The sequence below is a fragment of the Pongo pygmaeus genome, chromosome 7, assembly GCF_028885625.2.
Source record: "Pongo pygmaeus isolate AG05252 chromosome 7, NHGRI_mPonPyg2-v2.0_pri, whole genome shotgun sequence".
NCBI classification, from domain to species: Eukaryota; Metazoa; Chordata; class Mammalia; order Primates; family Hominidae; genus Pongo; species Pongo pygmaeus.
In genome coordinates, this window is record NC_072380.2 from 7,983,014 (window position 1) to 8,004,797 (window position 21,784).

Sequence of the window (21,784 nt, forward strand, 5' to 3'; positions counted from 1 at the left end):
CTGCCTCTGGCATCACTTCTGTCCTGAGTCAACAGGCCTATGTCCTCTTTTACATCCAGAAGAGTGAATGGGAAAGACACAGTGGGAGTGTGTCAAGAGGCAGGGAAGCAAGAGCCCTTGGCGCTGAAGACACAGACAGGCGAGCAACGCAAGGAGAGCTCAAGAGAGACCCCTGCCTCCAGGTACCCGAGTTGGACGAGCACTTGGTGGAAACGGCCACTCAGGAAAGCACCTTAGACCACTGGAAATTCCTCCAAGAGCAAAACAAAACCAAGCCTGACTTCAACGTCAGAAAAGTCGAAGGTACCCTGCCTCCCAACGTACTTGTGATTCATCAATCGAAATACAAGTGTGGGATGAAAAACCACCATCCTGAACAGCAAAGCTCCCTGCTAAACCTCTCCTCAACGAACCCGACAGATCACGAGTCCATGAACACTGGCACACTCGCTTCTCTGCAAGGGAGGACCAGGAGATCCAAAGGGAAGAACAAACACAGCAAGAGGGCTCTGCTTCTGTGCCAGTGAGCTCAGTGGATGTGCCGACCCACACATAGGGGTGCGCAAACACACACACACACACACCCCCACAAGCACGCACGCAAACACACACACACCCACACAAACACGAACACTGCCAATCCTAAGTAAAGTAATGAGGAGCCCAAGTTTCTGTCTGTACAACACGGACAACGCAGACAACCTCTGGAGGGACTGTCTGTGTGTTTGTGTTCACGGTAGATGACATTCAGTGTGTATTTCTGAATATGACCTGTTGACGTGTAGGTTTGCGTGTGAGGTTATTGCAGGGGACTGGGTTGACTATTTTCTCCCGGGGTGTGTTTCACTCGTCAGTTGTTGGTCGGCATGAGAAGGTGAAATTTTGTTAATGTGGGACATCCGTGGATCCTTCTCGCCACCTTGAGTCGTGGAAACTGGAATGCATTTGGAAGATAGGAACGGTGCTCTTCTTTCTTACCCTGACTCGCCGTTTTTACACTGGTTTTTGAATGGACCTCAGGCGCCCTAGGACTTGTGCACTTGGTGGAACCCACAGAACGCCGGAAACAGACAGACCGACTTGCCTGTTTCACGGTGTCCAATTCCAATGAGTTGAAACGGAAAATTTTCCCACTGGCATGTAAGTCATTTGGAAGTAAGTCGTATTGGTAGTCAAGGAAATCACACACAGGAGTGTGTGTCTTCAACGAAACTAAATTCAGAAAGCCCTGAAATCAATCTCATTTGGTGTGTTTACAGACGGCATCTGGGGAGATTCCGGGTCATTCGTCCAGCTGCGAAAGGTGCATCTCTGAAGCCCAGTCCCTGTCCTGCAATCAGACTTATTTATCCGACGTGGTGTTTCAGTGGAAATGATTGTGGGAAATGACCACTTCCTTTTCTGTATTTGCTGATTAGGTTTCATGGTCCCTGTCTCGTTAGGTGCAGTGATCAGAATTGACCAACCCCTGAGGAAGGTTGTCCAGTGCACAACCCAGGGCTCGGTAGAACCGCAGAATCTTGGGTGCAACCCTGCTCAAGCACCCAAATGTGCACACGAACAGGGTTTCTGTGTGACGTGTGTGAAAACTACAGTGTGATGCGAATGACTCGCAGACTGTTTATCCATTGGGCTCCCCTCAAAATCAGTTATGAGCATGAAAGGACACCGATGCCCAGGTCCCGGCTCCAGGAATAAGACCCTCCAGGGTCTAGTGTGAAGCCACGGCATCAGGATTGCTCAGGCTTCTGGGGATCATTCTCCTGAGAATGGTGGCTCCTTTCTCCCTGTGGAGCATCTTTCAAAACAGTGCTCCTTTCTTCCCCCAGGACACTCGACATCACGCGCAGGAAGCCTTCTGATTGAGCACACCTGGCCCATGAAAAGACAAGGGAAAGAAACGGGGCCGAAGGTCACAGTCCTCTCATTCCACCATCCTTCTTTAAATCATCCTAATTTCATGGGCCCTGAGGCCAGGGCTGTTTCTTTACACCTCGAGGCCTTGGCGCCGGGACTCAATTCTGCCCTGTTGCTTACTGTCTGAGACATTTTGGGAAAATCCCTAGAGCCAGGATCTCCATTCCTGGTAAGCCAGAGAGCCTGAAGACACACCCAAATTCTGACCCTCTTAGCTCAGGGAACATGTCCACCTTCGTCAGCATTAAAATTTTTGCACCAGATGTGCTAACTGCAATTCCACCATACAATGCCTAACTGGAAATGGAGGCAACATCTCAGATCCTGAACAATTGATGCGAGAATCCGTGAGACACACGGCTTATTTGGGCCTTTTGCCACTGAAACAAGGGCCAGTATTAACAACGTTATACAATCCTCTGATTCACTCCCTGCTTTTCAATCTCTGCGATGCTTTCTTCTTGAGACAGGGCCTCACTCCCGTCACCCGGGCTTTTCTACGGTATAATTTTCCTTGTTTGCTTTTGTCAAATTGGGAACTTTTTATTTCATCTCTATCAAATGTTGAACCATTATCACATACGTATGAAAATATTACCACCCATACTGTGAGATATGTTGCTTTTATTTTCATCATTTCTTTCATAAACCAAAGGTTTTAGTTGGGATACCTTCTGATATCTCAAGACTTTTGTTTCATGTTTTCTTAAACTGCCGTCGGACGTCTGAAACCGCTGACTGTAGCATGTCATGACTATTTCTCTTTTCTGGTAAACCTCAATTTGGGGAATGTCATCAATTAGTCTCTCGGTGATTGCGTGATTTCACGAAAGTCTTTCACATTCTACTTTGTGCACTGAGTATCTCTTCAAACTTCAGTGCATGTTTCTACCACTTGATGCTTTATTATATGGGAATCTAACTTTCACAAGAGCATTTCAGGCAAAGACTTGTCTTGTTCCCCACTGGCAGGCAATTTCACTCGGATACACAATCAATAGGCTGAGCATGGAAAGGTTACCGCTGGAAGGTCTGTTTGATTCCACGGATCTCTCCTTTCTTATTGAGGAAAAAAAAATACGCTGTGCTAATTACTGTACTTCATTGACTATTCTCCAGTCAGAAAGCGCACTTCCGACTTCTTGTCCTTCAATCGCTGAAGGGATGATGGTATCTGCCAAAAGCACACACTTGAAAGTACATCCCAGCACAAACACACACACACACACACACACACACACACACACAAACACGGACACACACACACAAGCGCGCACACACACACGGCTTCATAGGTAAAGATTTCTTCCCTGACATTGTTTTACCTAAAATAAGGCAAGTGTGTGGCCACTGTCCCAACCCGGTTACACTCGTATTCTACGTGCCTATCAGCCTGAGGAGTAATTGGATTCAGGTGTTCTGGAAAGCATGATGTGGGCTGTGTCTGTTGAATTCCCAGCAACGCAAGGGGACACACCCTGTGACTCCTTCCTTAATTGAGTGCTGATATTTGATTGGTTTATCGCGCACCTGATGGGTGGGTGGGGTGTTCGCGGTTGGTGGGGGTGAGGTATATAAGGGCTGATGCGGCCAGACAGCTCCTCATTTGAACACCCTCTCGGAAGAGATAGCGTCTTTCTGCAACCCGCGGTCCCAGCAGAAAAACCTTGTGATCCTTGTTCCAGGCGACATGGAGGACGACTCACTCTGCTTGGGAGGGGAGTGGCAGTTGAACCGCTTTTCAAAACTCACATGTTCTGGGCCAGGTGCAGCTTTTGCTGAAATCCAGCGGACTTCTCTCCCTGAGAAGTCACCACTCTCATCTGAGACCCGTGTCGACCTCGGTGATGATTTGGCTCCTGTGGCAAGACAGCTTGCTCCCAGGGAGCAGCTTCCTCTGAGTAGCAGGAGACCTGCTGCGGTGGGGGCTGGGCTCCAGAATATGGGAAATACCTGCTACGTGAATGCTTCCCTGCAGTGCCTGACATACACACCGCCCCTTGCCAACTACATGCTGTCCCGGGAGCACTCTCAAACTTGTCATGGTCACAAGGGCTGCATGCTCTGTACTATGCAAGCTCACATCACACGGGCCCTCCACCGTCCTGGCCATGTCATCCAGCCCTCACGGGCATTGGCTGCCGGCTTCCATAGAGGCAACCAGGAAGACGCCCATGAATTTCTGATGTTCACTGTGGATGCCATGAAAAAGGCATGCCTTCCCGGGCACAAGCTGGTAGATCATCACTCTAAGGACACCACCCTCATGCACCAAATATTTGGAGGGTACTGGAGATCTCAAATCAAGTGTCTCCACTGCCAGGGCATTTCAGACACCTTTGACCCTTACCTGGACATCGCCCTGGATATCCAGGCAGCTCAGAGTGTGAAGCAAGCTTTGGAACAGTTGGTGAAGCCCGAAGAACTCAATGGAGAGAATGCCTATCATTGTGGTCTTTGTCTCCAGAAGGCGCCGGCCTCCAAGACGTTAACTTTGCACACTTCTGCCAAGGTCCTCATCCTTGTATTGAAGAGATTCTCCCATGTCACAGGCAACAAACTTGCCAAGAGTGTGCAATATCCTGAGTGCCTTGACATGCAGCCATACGTGTCTCAGCAGAACGCAGGACCTCTTGTCTATGTCCTCTATGCTGTGCTGGTCCACGCCGGGTGGAGCTGTCACAACGGACATTACTTCTCTTATGTCAAAGCTCAAGAAGGCCAGTGGTATAAAATGGATGATGCCGAGGTCACTGCCTCTGGCATCACTTCTGTCCTGAGTCAACAGGCCTATGTCCTCTTTTACATCCAGAAGAGTGAATGGGAAAGACACAGTGAGAGTGTGTCAAGAGGCAGGGAAGCAAGAGCCCTTGGCGCTGAAGACACAGACAGGCGAGCAACGCAAGGAGAGCTCAAGAGAGACCCCTGCCTCCAGGTACCCGAGTTGGACGAGCACTTGGTGGAAACGGCCACTCAGGAAAGCACCTTAGACCACTGGAAATTCCTCCAAGAGCAAAACAAAACCAAGCCTGACTTCAACGTCAGAAAAGTCGAAGGTACCCTGCCTCCCAACGTACTTGTGATTCATCAATCGAAATACAAGTGTGGGATGAAAAACCACCATCCTGAACAGCAAAGCTCCCTGCTAAACCTCTCCTCAACGAACCCGACAGATCACGAGTCCATGAACACTGGCACACTCGCTTCTCTGCAAGGGAGGACCAGGAGATCCAAAGGGAAGAACAAACACAGCAAGAGGGCTCTGCTTCTGTGCCAGTGAGCTCAGTGGATGTGCCGACCCACACATAGGGGTGCGCAAACTCACACACACACACACCCACAAGCACGCACGCAAACACACACACACCCACACAAACACGAACACTGCCAATCCTAAGTAAAGTAATGAGGAGCCCAAGTTTCTGTCTGTACAACACGGACAACGCAGACAACCTCTGGAGGGACTGTCTGTGTGTTTGTGTTCACGGTAGATGACATTCAGTGTGTATTTCTGAATATGACCTGTTGACGTGTAGGTTTGCGTGTGAGGTTATTGCAGGGGACTGGGTTGACTATTTTCTCCTGGGGTGTGTTTCACTCGTCAGTTGTTGGTCGGCATGAGAAGGTGAAATTTTGTTAATGTGGGACATCCGTGGATCCTTCTCGCCAACTTGAGTCGTGGAAACTGGAATGCATTTGGAAGATAGGAACGGTGCTCTTCTTTCTTACCCTGACTCGCCGTTTTTACACTGGTTTTCGAATGGACCTCAGGCGCCCTAGGACTTGTGCACTTGGTGGAACCCACAGAACGCCGGAAACAGACAGACCGACTTGCCTGTTTCACGGTGTCCAATTCCAATGAGTTGAAACGGAAAATTTTCCCACTGGCATGTAAGTCATTTGGAAGTAAGTCGTATTGGTAGTCAAGGAAATCACACACAGGAGTGTGTGTCTTCAACGAAACTAAATTCAGAAAGCCCTGAAATCAATCTCATTTGGTGTGTTTACAGACGGCATCTGGGGAGATTCCGGGTCATTCGTCCAGCTGCGAAAGGTGCATCTCTGAAGCCCAGTCCCTGTCCTGCAATCAGACTTATTTATCCGACGTGGTGTTTCAGTGGAAATGATTGTGGGAAATGACCACTTCCTTTTCTGTATTTGCTGATTAGGTTTCATGGTCCCTGTCTCGTTAGGTGCAGTGATCAGAATTGACCAACCCCTGAGGAAGGTTGTCCAGTGCACAACCCAGGGCTCGGTAGAACCGCAGAATCTTGGGTGCAACCCTGCTCAAGCACCCAAATGTGCACACGAACAGGGTTTCTGTGTGACGTGTGTGAAAACTACAGTGTGATGCGAATGACTCGCAGACAGTTTATCCATTGGGCTCCCCTCAAAATCAGTTATGAGCATGAAAGGACACCGATGCCCAGGTCCCGGCTCCAGGAATAAGACCCTCCAGGGTCTAGTGTGAAGCCACGGCATCTGGATTGCTCAGGCTTCTGGGGATCATTCTCCTGAGAAGGGTGGCTCCTTTCTCCCTGTGGAGCATCTTTCAAAACAGTGCTCCTTTCTTCCCCCAGGACACTCGACATCAGGCGCAGGAAGCCTTCTGATTGAGCACACCTGGCCCATGAAAAGACAAGGGAAAGAAACGGGGCCGAAGGTCACAGTCCTCTCATTCCACCATCCTTCTTTAAATCATCCTAATTTCATGGGCCCTGAGGCCAGGGCTGTTTCTTTACACCTCGAGGCCTTGGCGCCGGGACTCAATTCTGCCCTGTTGCTTACTGTCTGAGACATTTTGGGAAAATCCCTAGAGCCAGGATCTCCATTCCTGGTAAGCCAGAGAGCCTGAAGACACACCCAAATTCTGACCCTCTTAGCTCAGGGAACATGTCCACCTTCGTCAGCATTAAAATTTTTGCACCAGATGTGCTAACTGCAATTCCACCATACAATGCCTAACTGGAAATGGAGGCAACATCTCAGATCCTGAACAATTGATGCGAGAATCCGTGAGACACACGGCTTATTTGGGCCTTTTGCCACTGAAACAAGGGCCAGTATTAACAACGTTATACAATCCTCTGATTCACTCCCTGCTTTTCAATCTCTGCGATGCTTTCTTCTTGAGACAGGGCCTCACTCCCGTCACCCGGGCTTTTCTACGGTATAATTTTCCTTGTTTGCTTTTGTCAAATTGAGAACTTTTTATTTCATCTCTATCAAATGTTGATCCATTATCACATACGTATGAAAATATTACCACCCATACTGTGAGATATGTTGCTTTTATTTTCATCATTTCTTTCATAAACCAAAGGTTTTAGTTGGGATACCTTCTGATATCTCAAGACTTTTGTTTCATGTTTTCTTAAACTGCCGTCGGACGTCTGAAACCGCTGACTGTAGCATGTCATGACTATTTCTCTTTTCTGGTAAACCTCAATTTGGGGAATGTCATCAATTAGTCTCTCGGTGATTGCGTGATTTCACGAAAGTCTTTCACATTCTGCTTTGTGCACTGAGTATCTCTTCAAACTTCAGTGCATGTTTCTACCACTTGATGCTTTATTATATGGGAATCTAACTTTCACAAGAGCATTTCAGGCAAAGACTTGTCTTGTTCCCCACTGGCAGGCAATTTCACTCGGATACACAATCAATAGGCTGAGCATGGAACGGTTATCGCTGGAAGGTCTGTTTGATTCCACGGATCTCTCCTTTCTTATTGAGGAAAAAAAAATACGCTGTGCTAATTACTGTACTTCATTGACTATTCTCCAGTCAGAAAGCGCACTTCCGACTTCTTGTCCTTCAATCGCTGAAGGGATGATGGTATCTGCCAAAAGCACACACTTGAAAGTACATTCCAGCACAAACACACACACACACACACACACACACACAAACACGGACACACACACACAAGCGCGCACACACACACGGCTTCATAGGTAAAGATTTCTTCCCTGACATTGTTTTACCTAAAATAAGGCAAGTGTGTGGCCACTGTCCCAACCCGGTTACACTCGTATTCTACGTGCCTATCAGCCTGAGGAGTAATTGGATTCAGGTGTTCTGGAAAGCATGATGTGGGCTGTGTCTGTTGAATTCCCAGCAACGCAAGGGGACACACCCTGTGACTCCTTCCTTAATTGAGTGCTGATATTTGATTGGTTTATCGCGCACCTGATGGGTGGGTGGGGTGTTCGCGGTTGGTGGGGGTGAGGTATATAAGGGCTGATGCGGCCAGACAGCTCCTCATTTGAACACCCTCTCGGAAGAGATAGCGTCTTTCTGCAACCCGCGGTCCCAGCAGAAAAACCTTGTGATCCTTGTTCCAGGCGACATGGAGGACGACTCACTCTGCTTGGGAGGGGAGTGGCAGTTGAACCGCTTTTCAAAACTCACATGTTCTGGGCCAGGTGCAGCTTTTGCTGAAATCCAGCGGACTTCTCTCCCTGAGAAGTCACCACTCTCATCTGAGACCCGTGTCGACCTCGGTGATGATTTGGCTCCTGTGGCAAGACAGCTTGCTCCCAGGGAGCAGCTTCCTCTGAGTAGCAGGAGACCTGCTGCGGTGGGGGCTGGGCTCCAGAATATGGGAAATACCTGCTACGTGAATGCTTCCCTGCAGTGCCTGACATACACACCGCCCCTTGCCAACTACATGCTGTCCCGGGAGCACTCTCAAACTTGTCATGGTCACAAGGGCTGCATGCTCTGTACTATGCAAGCTCACATCACACGGGCCCTCCACCGTCCTGGCCATGTCATCCAGCCCTCACGGGCATTGGCTGCTGGCTTCCATAGAGGCAAGCAGGAAGACGCCCATGAATTTCTGATGTTCACTGTGGATGCCATGAAAAAGGCATGCCTTCCCGGGCACAAGCTGGTAGATCATCACTCTAAGGACACCACCCTCATGCACCAAATATTTGGAGGGTACTGGAGATCTCAAATCAAGTGTCTCCACTGCCAGGGCATTTCAGACACCTTTGACCCTTACCTGGACATCGCCCTGGATATCCAGGCAGCTCAGAGTGTGAAGCAAGCTTTGGAACAGTTGGTGAAGCCCGAAGAACTCAATGGAGAGAATGCCTATCATTGTGGTCTTTGTCTCCAGAAGGCGCCGGCCTCCAAGACGTTAACTTTGCACACTTCTGCCAAGGTCCTCATCCTTGTATTGAAGAGATTCTCCCATGTCACAGGCAACAAACTTGCCAAGAGTGTGCAATATCCTGAGTGCCTTGACATGCAGCCATACGTGTCTCAGCAGAACGCAGGACCTCTTGTCTATGTCCTCTATGCTGTGCTGGTCCACGCCGGGTGGAGCTGTCACAACGGACATTACTTCTCTTATGTCAAAGCTCAAGAAGGCCAGTGGTATAAAATGGATGATGCCGAGGTCACTGCCTCTGGCATCACTTCTGTCCTGAGTCAACAGGCCTATGTCCTCTTTTACATCCAGAAGAGTGAATGGGAAAGACACAGTGAGAGTGTGTCAAGAGGCAGGGAAGCAAGAGCCCTTGGCGCTGAAGACACAGACAGGCGAGCAACGCAAGGAGAGCTCAAGAGAGACCCCTGCCTCCAGGTACCCGAGTTGGACGAGCACTTGGTGGAAACGGCCACTCAGGAAAGCACCTTAGACCACTGGAAATTCCTCCAAGAGCAAAACAAAACCAAGCCTGACTTCAACGTCAGAAAAGTCGAAGGTACCCTGCCTCCCAACGTACTTGTGATTCATCAATCGAAATACAAGTGTGGGATGAAAAACCACCATCCTGAACAGCAAAGCTCCCTGCTAAACCTCTCCTCAACGAACCCGACAGATCACGAGTCCATGAACACTGGCACACTCGCTTCTCTGCAAGGGAGGACCAGGAGATCCAAAGGGAAGAACAAACACAGCAAGAGGGCTCTGCTTCTGTGCCAGTGAGCTCAGTGGATGTGCCGACCCACACATAGGGGTGCGCAAACACACACACACACACACCCCCACAAGCACGCACGCAAACACACACACACCCACACAAACACGAACACTGCCAATCCTAAGTAAAGTAATGAGGAGCCCAAGTTTCTGTCTGTACAACACGGACAACGCAGACAACCTCTGGAGGGACTGTCTGTGTGTTTGTGTTCACGGTAGATGACATTCAGTGTGTATTTCTGAATATGACCTGTTGACGTGTAGGTTTGCGTGTGAGGTTATTGCAGGGGACTGGGTTGACTATTTTCTCCCGGGGTGTGTTTCACTCGTCAGTTGTTGGTCGGCATGAGAAGGTGAAATTTTGTTAATGTGGGACATCCGTGGATCCTTCTCGCCACCTTGAGTCGTGGAAACTGGAATGCATTTGGAAGATAGGAACGGTGCTCTTCTTTCTTACCCTGACTCGCCGTTTTTACACTGGTTTTTGAATGGACCTCAGGCGCCCTAGGACTTGTGCACTTGGTGGAACCCACAGAACGCCGGAAACAGACAGACCGACTTGCCTGTTTCACGGTGTCCAATTCCAATGAGTTGAAACGGAAAATTTTCCCACTGGCATGTAAGTCATTTGGAAGTAAGTCGTATTGGTAGTCAAGGAAATCACACACAGGAGTGTGTGTCTTCAACGAAACTAAATTCAGAAAGCCCTGAAATCAATCTCATTTGGTGTGTTTACAGACGGCATCTGGGGAGATTCCGGGTCATTCGTCCAGCTGCGAAAGGTGCATCTCTGAAGCCCAGTCCCTGTCCTGCAATCAGACTTATTTATCCGACGTGGTGTTTCAGTGGAAATGATTGTGGGAAATGACCACTTCCTTTTCTGTATTTGCTGATTAGGTTTCATGGTCCCTGTCTCGTTAGGTGCAGTGATCAGAATTGACCAACCCCTGAGGAAGGTTGTCCAGTGCACAACCCAGGGCTCGGTAGAACCGCAGAATCTTGGGTGCAACCCTGCTCAAGCACCCAAATGTGCACACGAACAGGGTTTCTGTGTGACGTGTGTGAAAACTACAGTGTGATGCGAATGACTCGCAGACAGTTTATCCATTGGGCTCCCCTCAAAATCAGTTATGAGCATGAAAGGACACCGATGCCCAGGTCCCGGCTCCAGGAATAAGACCCTCCAGGGTCTAGTGTGAAGCCACGGCATCTGGATTGCTCAGGCTTCTGGGGATCATTCTCCTGAGAAGGGTGGCTCCTTTCTCCCTGTGGAGCATCTTTCAAAACAGTGCTCCTTTCTTCCCCCAGGACACTCGACATCAGGCGCAGGAAGCCTTCTGATTGAGCACACCTGGCCCATGAAAAGACAAGGGAAAGAAACGGGGCCGAAGGTCACAGTCCTCTCATTCCACCATCCTTCTTTAAATCATCCTAATTTCATGGGCCCTGAGGCCAGGGCTGTTTCTTTACACCTCGAGGCCTTGGCGCCGGGACTCAATTCTGCCCTGTTGCTTACTGTCTGAGACATTTTGGGAAAATCCCTAGAGCCAGGATCTCCATTCCTGGTAAGCCAGAGAGCCTGAAGACACACCCAAATTCTGACCCTCTTAGCTCAGGGAACATGTCCACCTTCGTCAGCATTAAAATTTTTGCACCAGATGTGCTAACTGCAATTCCACCATACAATGCCTAACTGGAAATGGAGGCAACATCTCAGATCCTGAACAATTGATGCGAGAATCCGTGAGACACACGGCTTATTTGGGCCTTTTGCCACTGAAACAAGGGCCAGTATTAACAACGTTATACAATCCTCTGATTCACTCCCTGCTTTTCAATCTCTGCGATGCTTTCTTCTTGAGACAGGGCCTCACTCCCGTCACCCGGGCTTTTCTACGGTATAATTTTCCTTGTTTGCTTTTGTCAAATTGAGAACTTTTTATTTCATCTCTATCAAATGTTGATCCATTATCACATACGTATGAAAATATTACCACCCATACTGTGAGATATGTTGCTTTTATTTTCATCATTTCTTTCATAAACCAAAGGTTTTAGTTGGGATACCTTCTGATATCTCAAGACTTTTGTTTCATGTTTTCTTAAACTGCCGTCGGACGTCTGAAACCGCTGACTGTAGCATGTCATGACTATTTCTCTTTTCTGGTAAACCTCAATTTGGGGAATGTCATCAATTAGTCTCTCGGTGATTGCGTGATTTCACGAAAGTCTTTCACATTCTGCTTTGTGCACTGAGTATCTCTTCAAACTTCAGTGCATGTTTCTACCACTTGATGCTTTATTATATGGGAATCTAACTTTCACAAGAGCATTTCAGGCAAAGACTTGTCTTGTTCCCCACTGGCAGGCAATTTCACTCGGATACACAATCAATAGGCTGAGCATGGAACGGTTATCGCTGGAAGGTCTGTTTGATTCCACGGATCTCTCCTTTCTTATTGAGGAAAAAAAAATACGCTGTGCTAATTACTGTACTTCATTGACTATTCTCCAGTCAGAAAGCGCACTTCCGACTTCTTGTCCTTCAATCGCTGAAGGGATGATGGTATCTGCCAAAAGCACACACTTGAAAGTACATTCCAGCACAAACACACACACACACACACACACACACACAAACACGGACACACACACACAAGCGCGCACACACACACGGCTTCATAGGTAAAGATTTCTTCCCTGACATTGTTTTACCTAAAATAAGGCAAGTGTGTGGCCACTGTCCCAACCCGGTTACACTCGTATTCTACGTGCCTATCAGCCTGAGGAGTAATTGGATTCAGGTGTTCTGGAAGGCATGATGTGGGCTGTGTCTGTTGAATTCCCAGCAACGCAAGGGGACACACCCTGTGACTCCTTCCTTAATTGAGTGCTGATATTTGATTGGTTTATCGCGCACCTGATGGGTGGGTGGGGTGTTCGCGGTTGGTGGGGGTGAGGTATATAAGGGCTGATGCGGCCAGACAGCTCCTCATTTGAACACCCTCTCGGAAGAGATAGCGTCTTTCTGCAACCCGCGGTCCCAGCAGAAAAACCTTGTGATCCTTGTTCCAGGCGACATGGAGGACGACTCACTCTGCTTGGGAGGGGAGTGGCAGTTGAACCGCTTTTCAAAACTCACATGTTCTGGGCCAGGTGCAGCTTTTGCTGAAATCCAGCGGACTTCTCTCCCTGAGAAGTCACCACTCTCATCTGAGACCCGTGTCGACCTCTGTGATGATTTGGCTCCTGTGGCAAGACAGCTTGCTCCCAGGGAGCAGCTTCCTCTGAGTAGCAGGAGACCTGCTGCGGTGGGGGCTGGGCTCCAGAATATGGGAAATACCTGCTACGTGAATGCTTCCCTGCAGTGCCTGACATACACACCGCCCCTTGCCAACTACATGCTGTCCCGGGAGCACTCTCAAACTTGTCATGGTCACAAGGGCTGCATGCTCTGTACTATGCAAGCTCACATCACACGGGCCCTCCACCGTCCTGGCCATGTCATCCAGCCCTCACGGGCATTGGCTGCTGGCTTCCATAGAGGCAAGCAGGAAGACGCCCATGAATTTCTGATGTTCACTGTGGATGCCATGAAAAAGGCATGCCTTCCCGGGCACAAGCTGGTAGATCATCACTCTAAGGACACCACCCTCATGCACCAAATATTTGGAGGGTACTGGAGATCTCAAATCAAGTGTCTCCACTGCCAGGGCATTTCAGACACCTTTGACCCTTACCTGGACATCGCCCTGGATATCCAGGCAGCTCAGAGTGTGAAGCAAGCTTTGGAACAGTTGGTGAAGCCCGAAGAACTCAATGGAGAGAATGCCTATCATTGTGGTCTTTGTCTCCAGAAGGCGCCGGCCTCCAAGACGTTAACTTTGCACACTTCTGCCAAGGTCCTCATCCTTGTATTGAAGAGATTCTCCCATGTCACAGGCAACAAACTTGCCAAGAGTGTGCAATATCCTGAGTGCCTTGACATGCAGCCATACGTGTCTCAGCAGAACGCAGGACCTCTTGTCTATGTCCTCTATGCTGTGCTGGTCCACGCCGGGTGGAGCTGTCACAACGGACATTACTTCTCTTATGTCAAAGCTCAAGAAGGCCAGTGGTATAAAATGGATGATGCCGAGGTCACTGCCTCTGGCATCACTTCTGTCCTGAGTCAACAGGCCTATGTCCTCTTTTACATCCAGAAGAGTGAATGGGAAAGACACAGTGAGAGTGTGTCAAGAGGCAGGGAAGCAAGAGCCCTTGGCGCTGAAGACACAGACAGGCGAGCAACGCAAGGAGAGCTCAAGAGAGACCCCTGCCTCCAGGTACCCGAGTTGGACGAGCACTTGGTGGAAACGGCCACTCAGGAAAGCACCTTAGACCACTGGAAATTCCTCCAAGAGCAAAACAAAACCAAGCCTGACTTCAACGTCAGAAAAGTCGAAGGTACCCTGCCTCCCAACGTACTTGTGATTCATCAATCGAAATACAAGTGTGGGATGAAAAACCACCATCCTGAACAGCAAAGCTCCCTGCTAAACCTCTCCTCAACGAACCCGACAGATCACGAGTCCATGAACACTGGCACACTCGCTTCTCTGCAAGGGAGGACCAGGAGATCCAAAGGGAAGAACAAACACAGCAAGAGGGCTCTGCTTCTGTGCCAGTGAGCTCAGTGGATGTGCCGACCCACACATAGGGGTGCGCAAACACACACACACACACACCCCCACAAGCACGCACGCAAACACACACACACCCACACAAACACGAACACTGCCAATCCTAAGTAAAGTAATGAGGAGCCCAAGTTTCTGTCTGTACAACACGGACAACGCAGACAACCTCTGGAGGGACTGTCTGTGTGTTTGTGTTCACGGTAGATGACATTCAGTGTGTATTTCTGAATATGACCTGTTGACGTGTAGGTTTGCGTGTGAGGTTATTGCAGGGGACTGGGTTGACTATTTTCTCCCGGGGTGTGTTTCACTCGTCAGTTGTTGGTCGGCATGAGAAGGTGAAATTTTGTTAATGTGGGACATCCGTGGATCCTTCTCGCCACCTTGAGTCGTGGAAACTGGAATGCATTTGGAAGATAGGAACGGTGCTCTTCTTTCTTACCCTGACTCGCCGTTTTTACACTGGTTTTTGAATGGACCTCAGGCGCCCTAGGACTTGTGCACTTGGTGGAACCCACAGAACGCCGGAAACAGACAGACCGACTTGCCTGTTTCACGGTGTCCAATTCCAATGAGTTGAAACGGAAAATTTTCCCACTGGCATGTAAGTCATTTGGAAGTAAGTCGTATTGGTAGTCAAGGAAATCACACACAGGAGTGTGTGTCTTCAACGAAACTAAATTCAGAAAGCCCTGAAATCAATCTCATTTGGTGTGTTTACAGACGGCATCTGGGGAGATTCCGGGTCATTCGTCCAGCTGCGAAAGGTGCATCTCTGAAGCCCAGTCCCTGTCCTGCAATCAGACTTATTTATCCGACGTGGTGTTTCAGTGGAAATGATTGTGGGAAATGACCACTTCCTTTTCTGTATTTGCTGATTAGGTTTCATGGTCCCTGTCTCGTTAGGTGCAGTGATCAGAATTGACCAACCCCTGAGGAAGGTTGTCCAGTGCACAACCCAGGGCTCGGTAGAACTGCAGAATCTTGGGTGCAACCCTGCTCAAGCACCCAAATGTGCACACGAACAGGGTTTCTGTGTGACGTGTGTGAAAACTACAGTGTGATGCGAATGACTCGCAGACAGTTTATCCATTGGGCTCCCCTCAAAATCAGTTATGAGCATGAAAGGACACCGATGCCCAGGTCCCGGCTCCAGGAATAAGACCCTCCAGGGTCTAGTGTGAAGCCACGGCATCTGGATTGCTCAGGCTTCTGGGGATCATTCTCCTGAGAAGGGTGGCTCCTTTCTCCCTGTGGAGCATCTTTCAAAACAGTGCTCCTTTCTTCCCCCAGGACACTCGACATCAGGCGCAGGAAGCCTTCTGATTGAGCACACCTGGCCCATGAAAAGACAAGGGAAAGAAACGGGGCCGAAGGTCACAGTCCTCTCATTCCACCATCCTTCTTTAAATCATCCTAATTTCATGGGCCCTGAGGCCAGGGCTGTTTCTTTACACCTCGAGGCCTTGGCGCCGGGACTCAATTCTGCCCTGTTGCTTACTGTCTGAGACATTTTGGGAAAATCCCTAGAGCCAGGATCTCCATTCCTGGTAAGCCAGAGAGCCTGAAGACACACCCAAATTCTGACCCTCTTAGCTCAGGGAACATGTCCACCTTCGTCAGCATTAAAATTTTTGCACCAGATGTGCTAACTGCAATTCCACCATACAATGCCTAACTGGAAATGGAGGCAACATCTCAGATCCTGAACAATTGATGCGAGAATCCGTGAGACACACGGCTTATTTGGGCCTTTTGCCACTGAAACAAGGGCCAGTATTAACAACGTTATACAATCCTCTGATTCACTCCCTGCTTTTCAATCTCTGCGATGCTTTCTTCTTGAGACAGGGCCTCACTCCCGTCACCCGGGCTTTTCTACGGTATAATTTTCCTTGTTTGCTTTTGTCAAATTGAGAACTTTTTATTTCATCTCTATCAAATGTTGATCCATTATCACATACGTATGAAAATATTACCACCCATACTGTGAGATATGTTGCTTTTATTTTCATCATTTCTTTCATAAACCAAAGGTTTTAGTTGGGATACCTTCTGATATCTCAAGACTTTTGTTTCATGTTTTCTTAAACTGCCGTCGGACGTCTGAAACCGCTGACTGTAGCATGTCATGACTATTTCTCTTTTCTGGTAAACCTCAATTTGGGGAATGTCATCAATTAGTCTCTCGGTGATTGCGTGATTTCACGAAAGTCTTTCACATTCTGCTTTGTGCACTGAGTATCTCTTCAAACTTCAGTGCATGTTTCTACCACTTGATGCTTTATTATATGGGAATCTAACTTTCACAAGAGCATTTCAGGCAAAGACTTGTCTTGTTCCCCACTGGCAGGCAATTTCACTCGGATACACAATCAATAGGCTGAGCATGGAACGGTTATCGCTGGAAGGTCTGTTTGATTCCACGGATCTCTCCTTTCTTATTGAGGAAAAAAAAATACGCTGTGCTAATTACTGTACTTCATTGACTATTCTCCAGTCAGAAAGCGCACTTCCGACTTCTTGTCCTTCAATCGCTGAAGGGATGATGGTATCTGCCAAAAGCACACACTTGAAAGTACATTCCAGCACAAACACACACACACACACACACACACACACAAACACGGACACACACACACAAGCGCGCACACACACACGGCTTCATAGGTAAAGATTTCTTCCCTGACATTGTTTTACCTAAAATAAGGCAAGTGTGTGGCCACTGTCCCAACCCGGTTACACTCGTATTCTACGTGCCTATCAGCCTGAGGAGTAATTGGATTCAGGTGTTCTGGAAAGCATGATGTGGGCTGTGTCTGTTGAATTCCCAGCAACGCAAGGGGACACACCCTGTGACTCCTTCCTTAATTGAGTGCTGATATTTGATTGGTTTATCGCGCACCTGATGGGTGGGTGGGGTGTTCGCGGTTGGTGGGGGTGAGGTATATAAGGGCTGATGCGGCCAGACAGCTCCTCATTTGAACACCCTCTCGGAAGAGATAGCGTCTTTCTGCAACCCGCGGTCCCAGCAGAAAAACCTTGTGATCCTTGTTCCAGGCGACATGGAGGACGACTCACTCTGCTTGGGAGGGGAGTGGCAGTTGAACCGCTTTTCAAAACTCACATGTTCTGGGCCAGGTGCAGCTTTTGCTGAAATCCAGCGGACTTCTCTCCCTGAGAAGTCACCACTCTCATCTGAGACCCGTGTCGACCTCGGTGATGATTTGGCTCCTGTGGCAAGACAGCTTGCTCCCAGGGAGCAGCTTCCTCTGAGTAGCAGGAGACCTGCTGCGGTGGGGGCTGGGCTCCAGAATATGGGAAATACCTGCTACGTGAATGCTTCCCTGCAGTGCCTGACATACACACCGCCCCTTGCCAACTACATGCTGTCCCGGGAGCACTCTCAAACTTGTCATGGTCACAAGGGCTGCATGCTCTGTACTATGCAAGCTCACATCACACGGGCCCTCCACCGTCCTGGCCATGTCATCCAGCCCTCACGGGCATTGGCTGCTGGCTTCCATAGAGGCAAGCAGGAAGACGCCCATGAATTTCTGATGTTCACTGTGGATGCCATGAAAAAGGCATGCCTTCCCGGGCACAAGCTGGTAGATCATCACTCTAAGGACACCACCCTCATGCACCAAATATTTGGAGGGTACTGGAGATCTCAAATCAAGTGTCTCCACTGCCAGGGCATTTCAGACACCTTTGACCCTTACCTGGACATCGCCCTGGATATCCAGGCAGCTCAGAGTGTGAAGCAAGCTTTGGAACAGTTGGTGAAGCCCGAAGAACTCAATGGAGAGAATGCCTATCATTGTGGTCTTTGTCTCCAGAAGGCGCCGGCCTCCAAGACGTTAACTTTGCACACTTCTGCCAAGGTCCTCATCCTTGTATTGAAGAGATTCTCCCATGTCACAGGCAACAAACTTGCCAAGAGTGTGCAATATCCTGAGTGCCTTGACATGCAGCCATACGTGTCTCAGCAGAACGCAGGACCTCTTGTCTATGTCCTCTATGCTGTGCTGGTCCACGCCGGGTGGAGCTGTCACAACGGACATTACTTCTCTTATGTCAAAGCTCAAGAAGGCCAGTGGTATAAAATGGATGATGCCGAGGTCACTGCCTCTGGCATCACTTCTGTCCTGAGTCAACAGGCCTATGTCCTCTTTTACATCCAGAAGAGTGAATGGGAAAGACACAGTGAGAGTGTGTCAAGAGGCAGGGAAGCAAGAGCCCTTGGCGCTGAAGACACAGACAGGCGAGCAACGCAAGGAGAGCTCAAGAGAGACCCCTGCCTCCAGGTACCCGAGTTGGACGAGCACTTGGTGGAAACGGCCACTCAGGAAAGCACCTTAGACCACTGGAAATTCCTCCAAGAGCAAAACAAAACCAAGCCTGACTTCAACGTCAGAAAAGTCGAAGGTACCCTGCCTCCCAACGTACTTGTGATTCATCAATCGAAATACAAGTGTGGGATGAAAAACCACCATCCTGAACAGCAAAGCTCCCTGCTAAACCTCTCCTCAACGAACCCGACAGATCACGAGTCCATGAACACTGGCACACTCGCTTCTCTGCAAGGGAGGACCAGGAGATCCAAAGGGAAGAACAAACACAGCAAGAGGGCTCTGCTTCTGTGCCAGTGAGCTCAGTGGATGTGCCGACCCACACATAGGGGTGCGCAAACACACACACACACACACCCCCACAAGCACGCACGCAAACACACACACACCCACACAAACACGAACACTGCCAATCCTAAGTAAAGTAATGAGGAGCCCAAGTTTCTGTCTGTACAACACGGACAACGCAGACAACCTCTGGAGGGACTGTCTGTGTGTTTGTGTTCACGGTAGATGACATTCAGTGTGTATTTCTGAATATGACCTGTTGACGTGTAGGTTTGCGTGTGAGGTTATTGCAGGGGACTGGGTTGACTATTTTCTCCCGGGGTGTGTTTCACTCGTCAGTTGTTGGTCGGCATGAGAAGGTGAAATTTTGTTAATGTGGGACATCCGTGGATCCTTCTCGCCACCTTGAGTCGTGGAAACTGGAATGCATTTGGAAGATAGGAACGGTGCTCTTCTTTCTTACCCTGACTCGCCGTTTTTACACTGGTTTTTGAATGGACCTCAGGCGCCCTAGGACTTGTGCACTTGGTGGAACCCACAGAACGCCGGAAACAGACAGACCGACTTGCCTGTTTCACGGTGTCCAATTCCAATGAGTTGAAACGGAAAATTTTCCCACTGGCATGTAAGTCATTTGGAAGTAAGTCGTATTGGTAGTCAAGGAAATCACACACAGGAGTGTGTGTCTTCAACGAAACTAAATTCAGAAAGCCCTGAAATCAATCTCATTTGGTGTGTTTACAGACGGCATCTGGGGAGATTCCGGGTCATTCGTCCAGCTGCGAAAGGTGCATCTCTGAAGCCCAGTCCCTGTCCTGCAATCAGACTTATTTATCCGACGTGGTGTTTCAGTGGAAATGATTGTGGGAAATGACCACTTCCTTTTCTGTATTTGCTGATTAGGTTTCATGGTCCCTGTCTCGTTAGGTGCAGTGATCAGAATTGACCAACCCCTGAGGAAGGTTGTCCAGTGCACAACCCAGGGCTCGGTAGAACCGCAGAATCTTGGGTGCAACCCTGCTCAAGCACCCAAATGTGCACACGAACAGGGTTTCTGTGTGACGTGTGTGAAAACTACAGTGTGATGCGAATGACTCGCAGACAGTTTATCCATTGGGCTCCCCTCAAAATCAGTTATGAGCATGAAAGGACACCGATGCCCAGGTCCCGGCTCCAGGAATAAGACCCTCCAGGGTCTAGTGTGAAGCCACGGCATCTGGATTGCTCAGGCTTCTGGGGATCATTCTCCTGAGAAGGGTGGCTCCTTTCTCCCTGTGGAGCATCTTTCAAAACAGTGCTCCTTTCTTCCCCCAGGACACTCGACATCAGGCGCAGGAAGCCTTCTGATTGAGCACACCTGGCCCATGAAAAGACAAGGGAAAGAAACGGGGCCGAAGGTCACAGTCCTCTCATTCCACCATCCTTCTTTAAATCATCCTAATTTCATGGGCCCTGAGGCCAGGGCTGTTTCTTTACACCTCGAGGCCTTGGCGCCGGGACTCAATTCTGCCCTGTTGCTTACTGTCTGAGACATTTTGGGAAAATCCCTAGAGCCAGGATCTCCATTCCTGGTAAGCCAGAGAGCCTGAAGACACACCCAAATTCTGACCCTCTTAGCTCAGGGAACATGTCCACCTTCGTCAGCATTAAAATTTTTGCACCAGATGTGCTAACTGCAATTCCACCATACAATGCCTAACTGGAAATGGAGGCAACATCTCAGATCCTGAACAATTGATGCGAGAATCCGTGAGACACACGGCTTATTTGGGCCTTTTGCCACTGAAACAAGGGCCAGTATTAACAACGTTATACAATCCTCTGATTCACTCCCTGCTTTTCAATCTCTGCGATGCTTTCTTCTTGAGACAGGGCCTCACTCCCGTCACCCGGGCTTTTCTACGGTATAATTTTCCTTGTTTGCTTTTGTCAAATTGAGAACTTTTTATTTCATCTCTATCAAATGTTGATCCATTATCACATACGTATGAAAATATTACCACCCATACTGTGAGATATGTTGCTTTTATTTTCATCATTTCTTTCATAAACCAAAGGTTTTAGTTGGGATACCTTCTGATATCTCAAGACTTTTGTTTCATGTTTTCTTAAACTGCCGTCGGACGTCTGAAACCGCTGACTGTAGCATGTCATGACTATTTCTCTTTTCTGGTAAACCTCAATTTGGGGAATGTCATCAATTAGTCTCTCGGTGATTGCGTGATTTCACGAAAGTCTTTCACATTCTGCTTTGTGCACTGAGTATCTCTTCAAACTTCAGTGCATGTTTCTACCACTTGATGCTTTATTATATGGGAATCTAACTTTCACAAGAGCATTTCAGGCAAAGACTTGTCTTGTTCCCCACTGGCAGGCAATTTCACTCGGATACACAATCAATAGGCTGAGCATGGAACGGTTATCGCTGGAAGGTCTGTTTGATTCCACGGATCTCTCCTTTCTTATTGAGGAAAAAAAAATACGCTGTGCTAATTACTGTACTTCATTGACTATTCTCCAGTCAGAAAGCGCACTTCCGACTTCTTGTCCTTCAATCGCTGAAGGGATGATGGTATCTGCCAAAAGCACACACTTGAAAGTACATTCCA

General features: G+C 48.8%; 1 protein-coding gene across 1 annotated transcript; it reads left to right on the forward strand.

Moving 5' to 3' along the window:
* Nucleotides 1-12,851: 12,851 nt before the first annotated feature.
* On the forward strand, nt 12,852-14,573 carry LOC129043202 (ubiquitin carboxyl-terminal hydrolase 17-like protein 22). The gene has a single exon (XM_054499936.2). It carries the CDS (start codon nt 12,934-12,936, stop codon nt 14,521-14,523), a length of 1,590 nt encoding a protein of 529 aa, XP_054355911.1. The 5' UTR covers nt 12,852-12,933; the 3' UTR covers nt 14,524-14,573.
* The last annotated feature ends 7,211 nt before the right edge of the window (nt 14,574-21,784 follow it).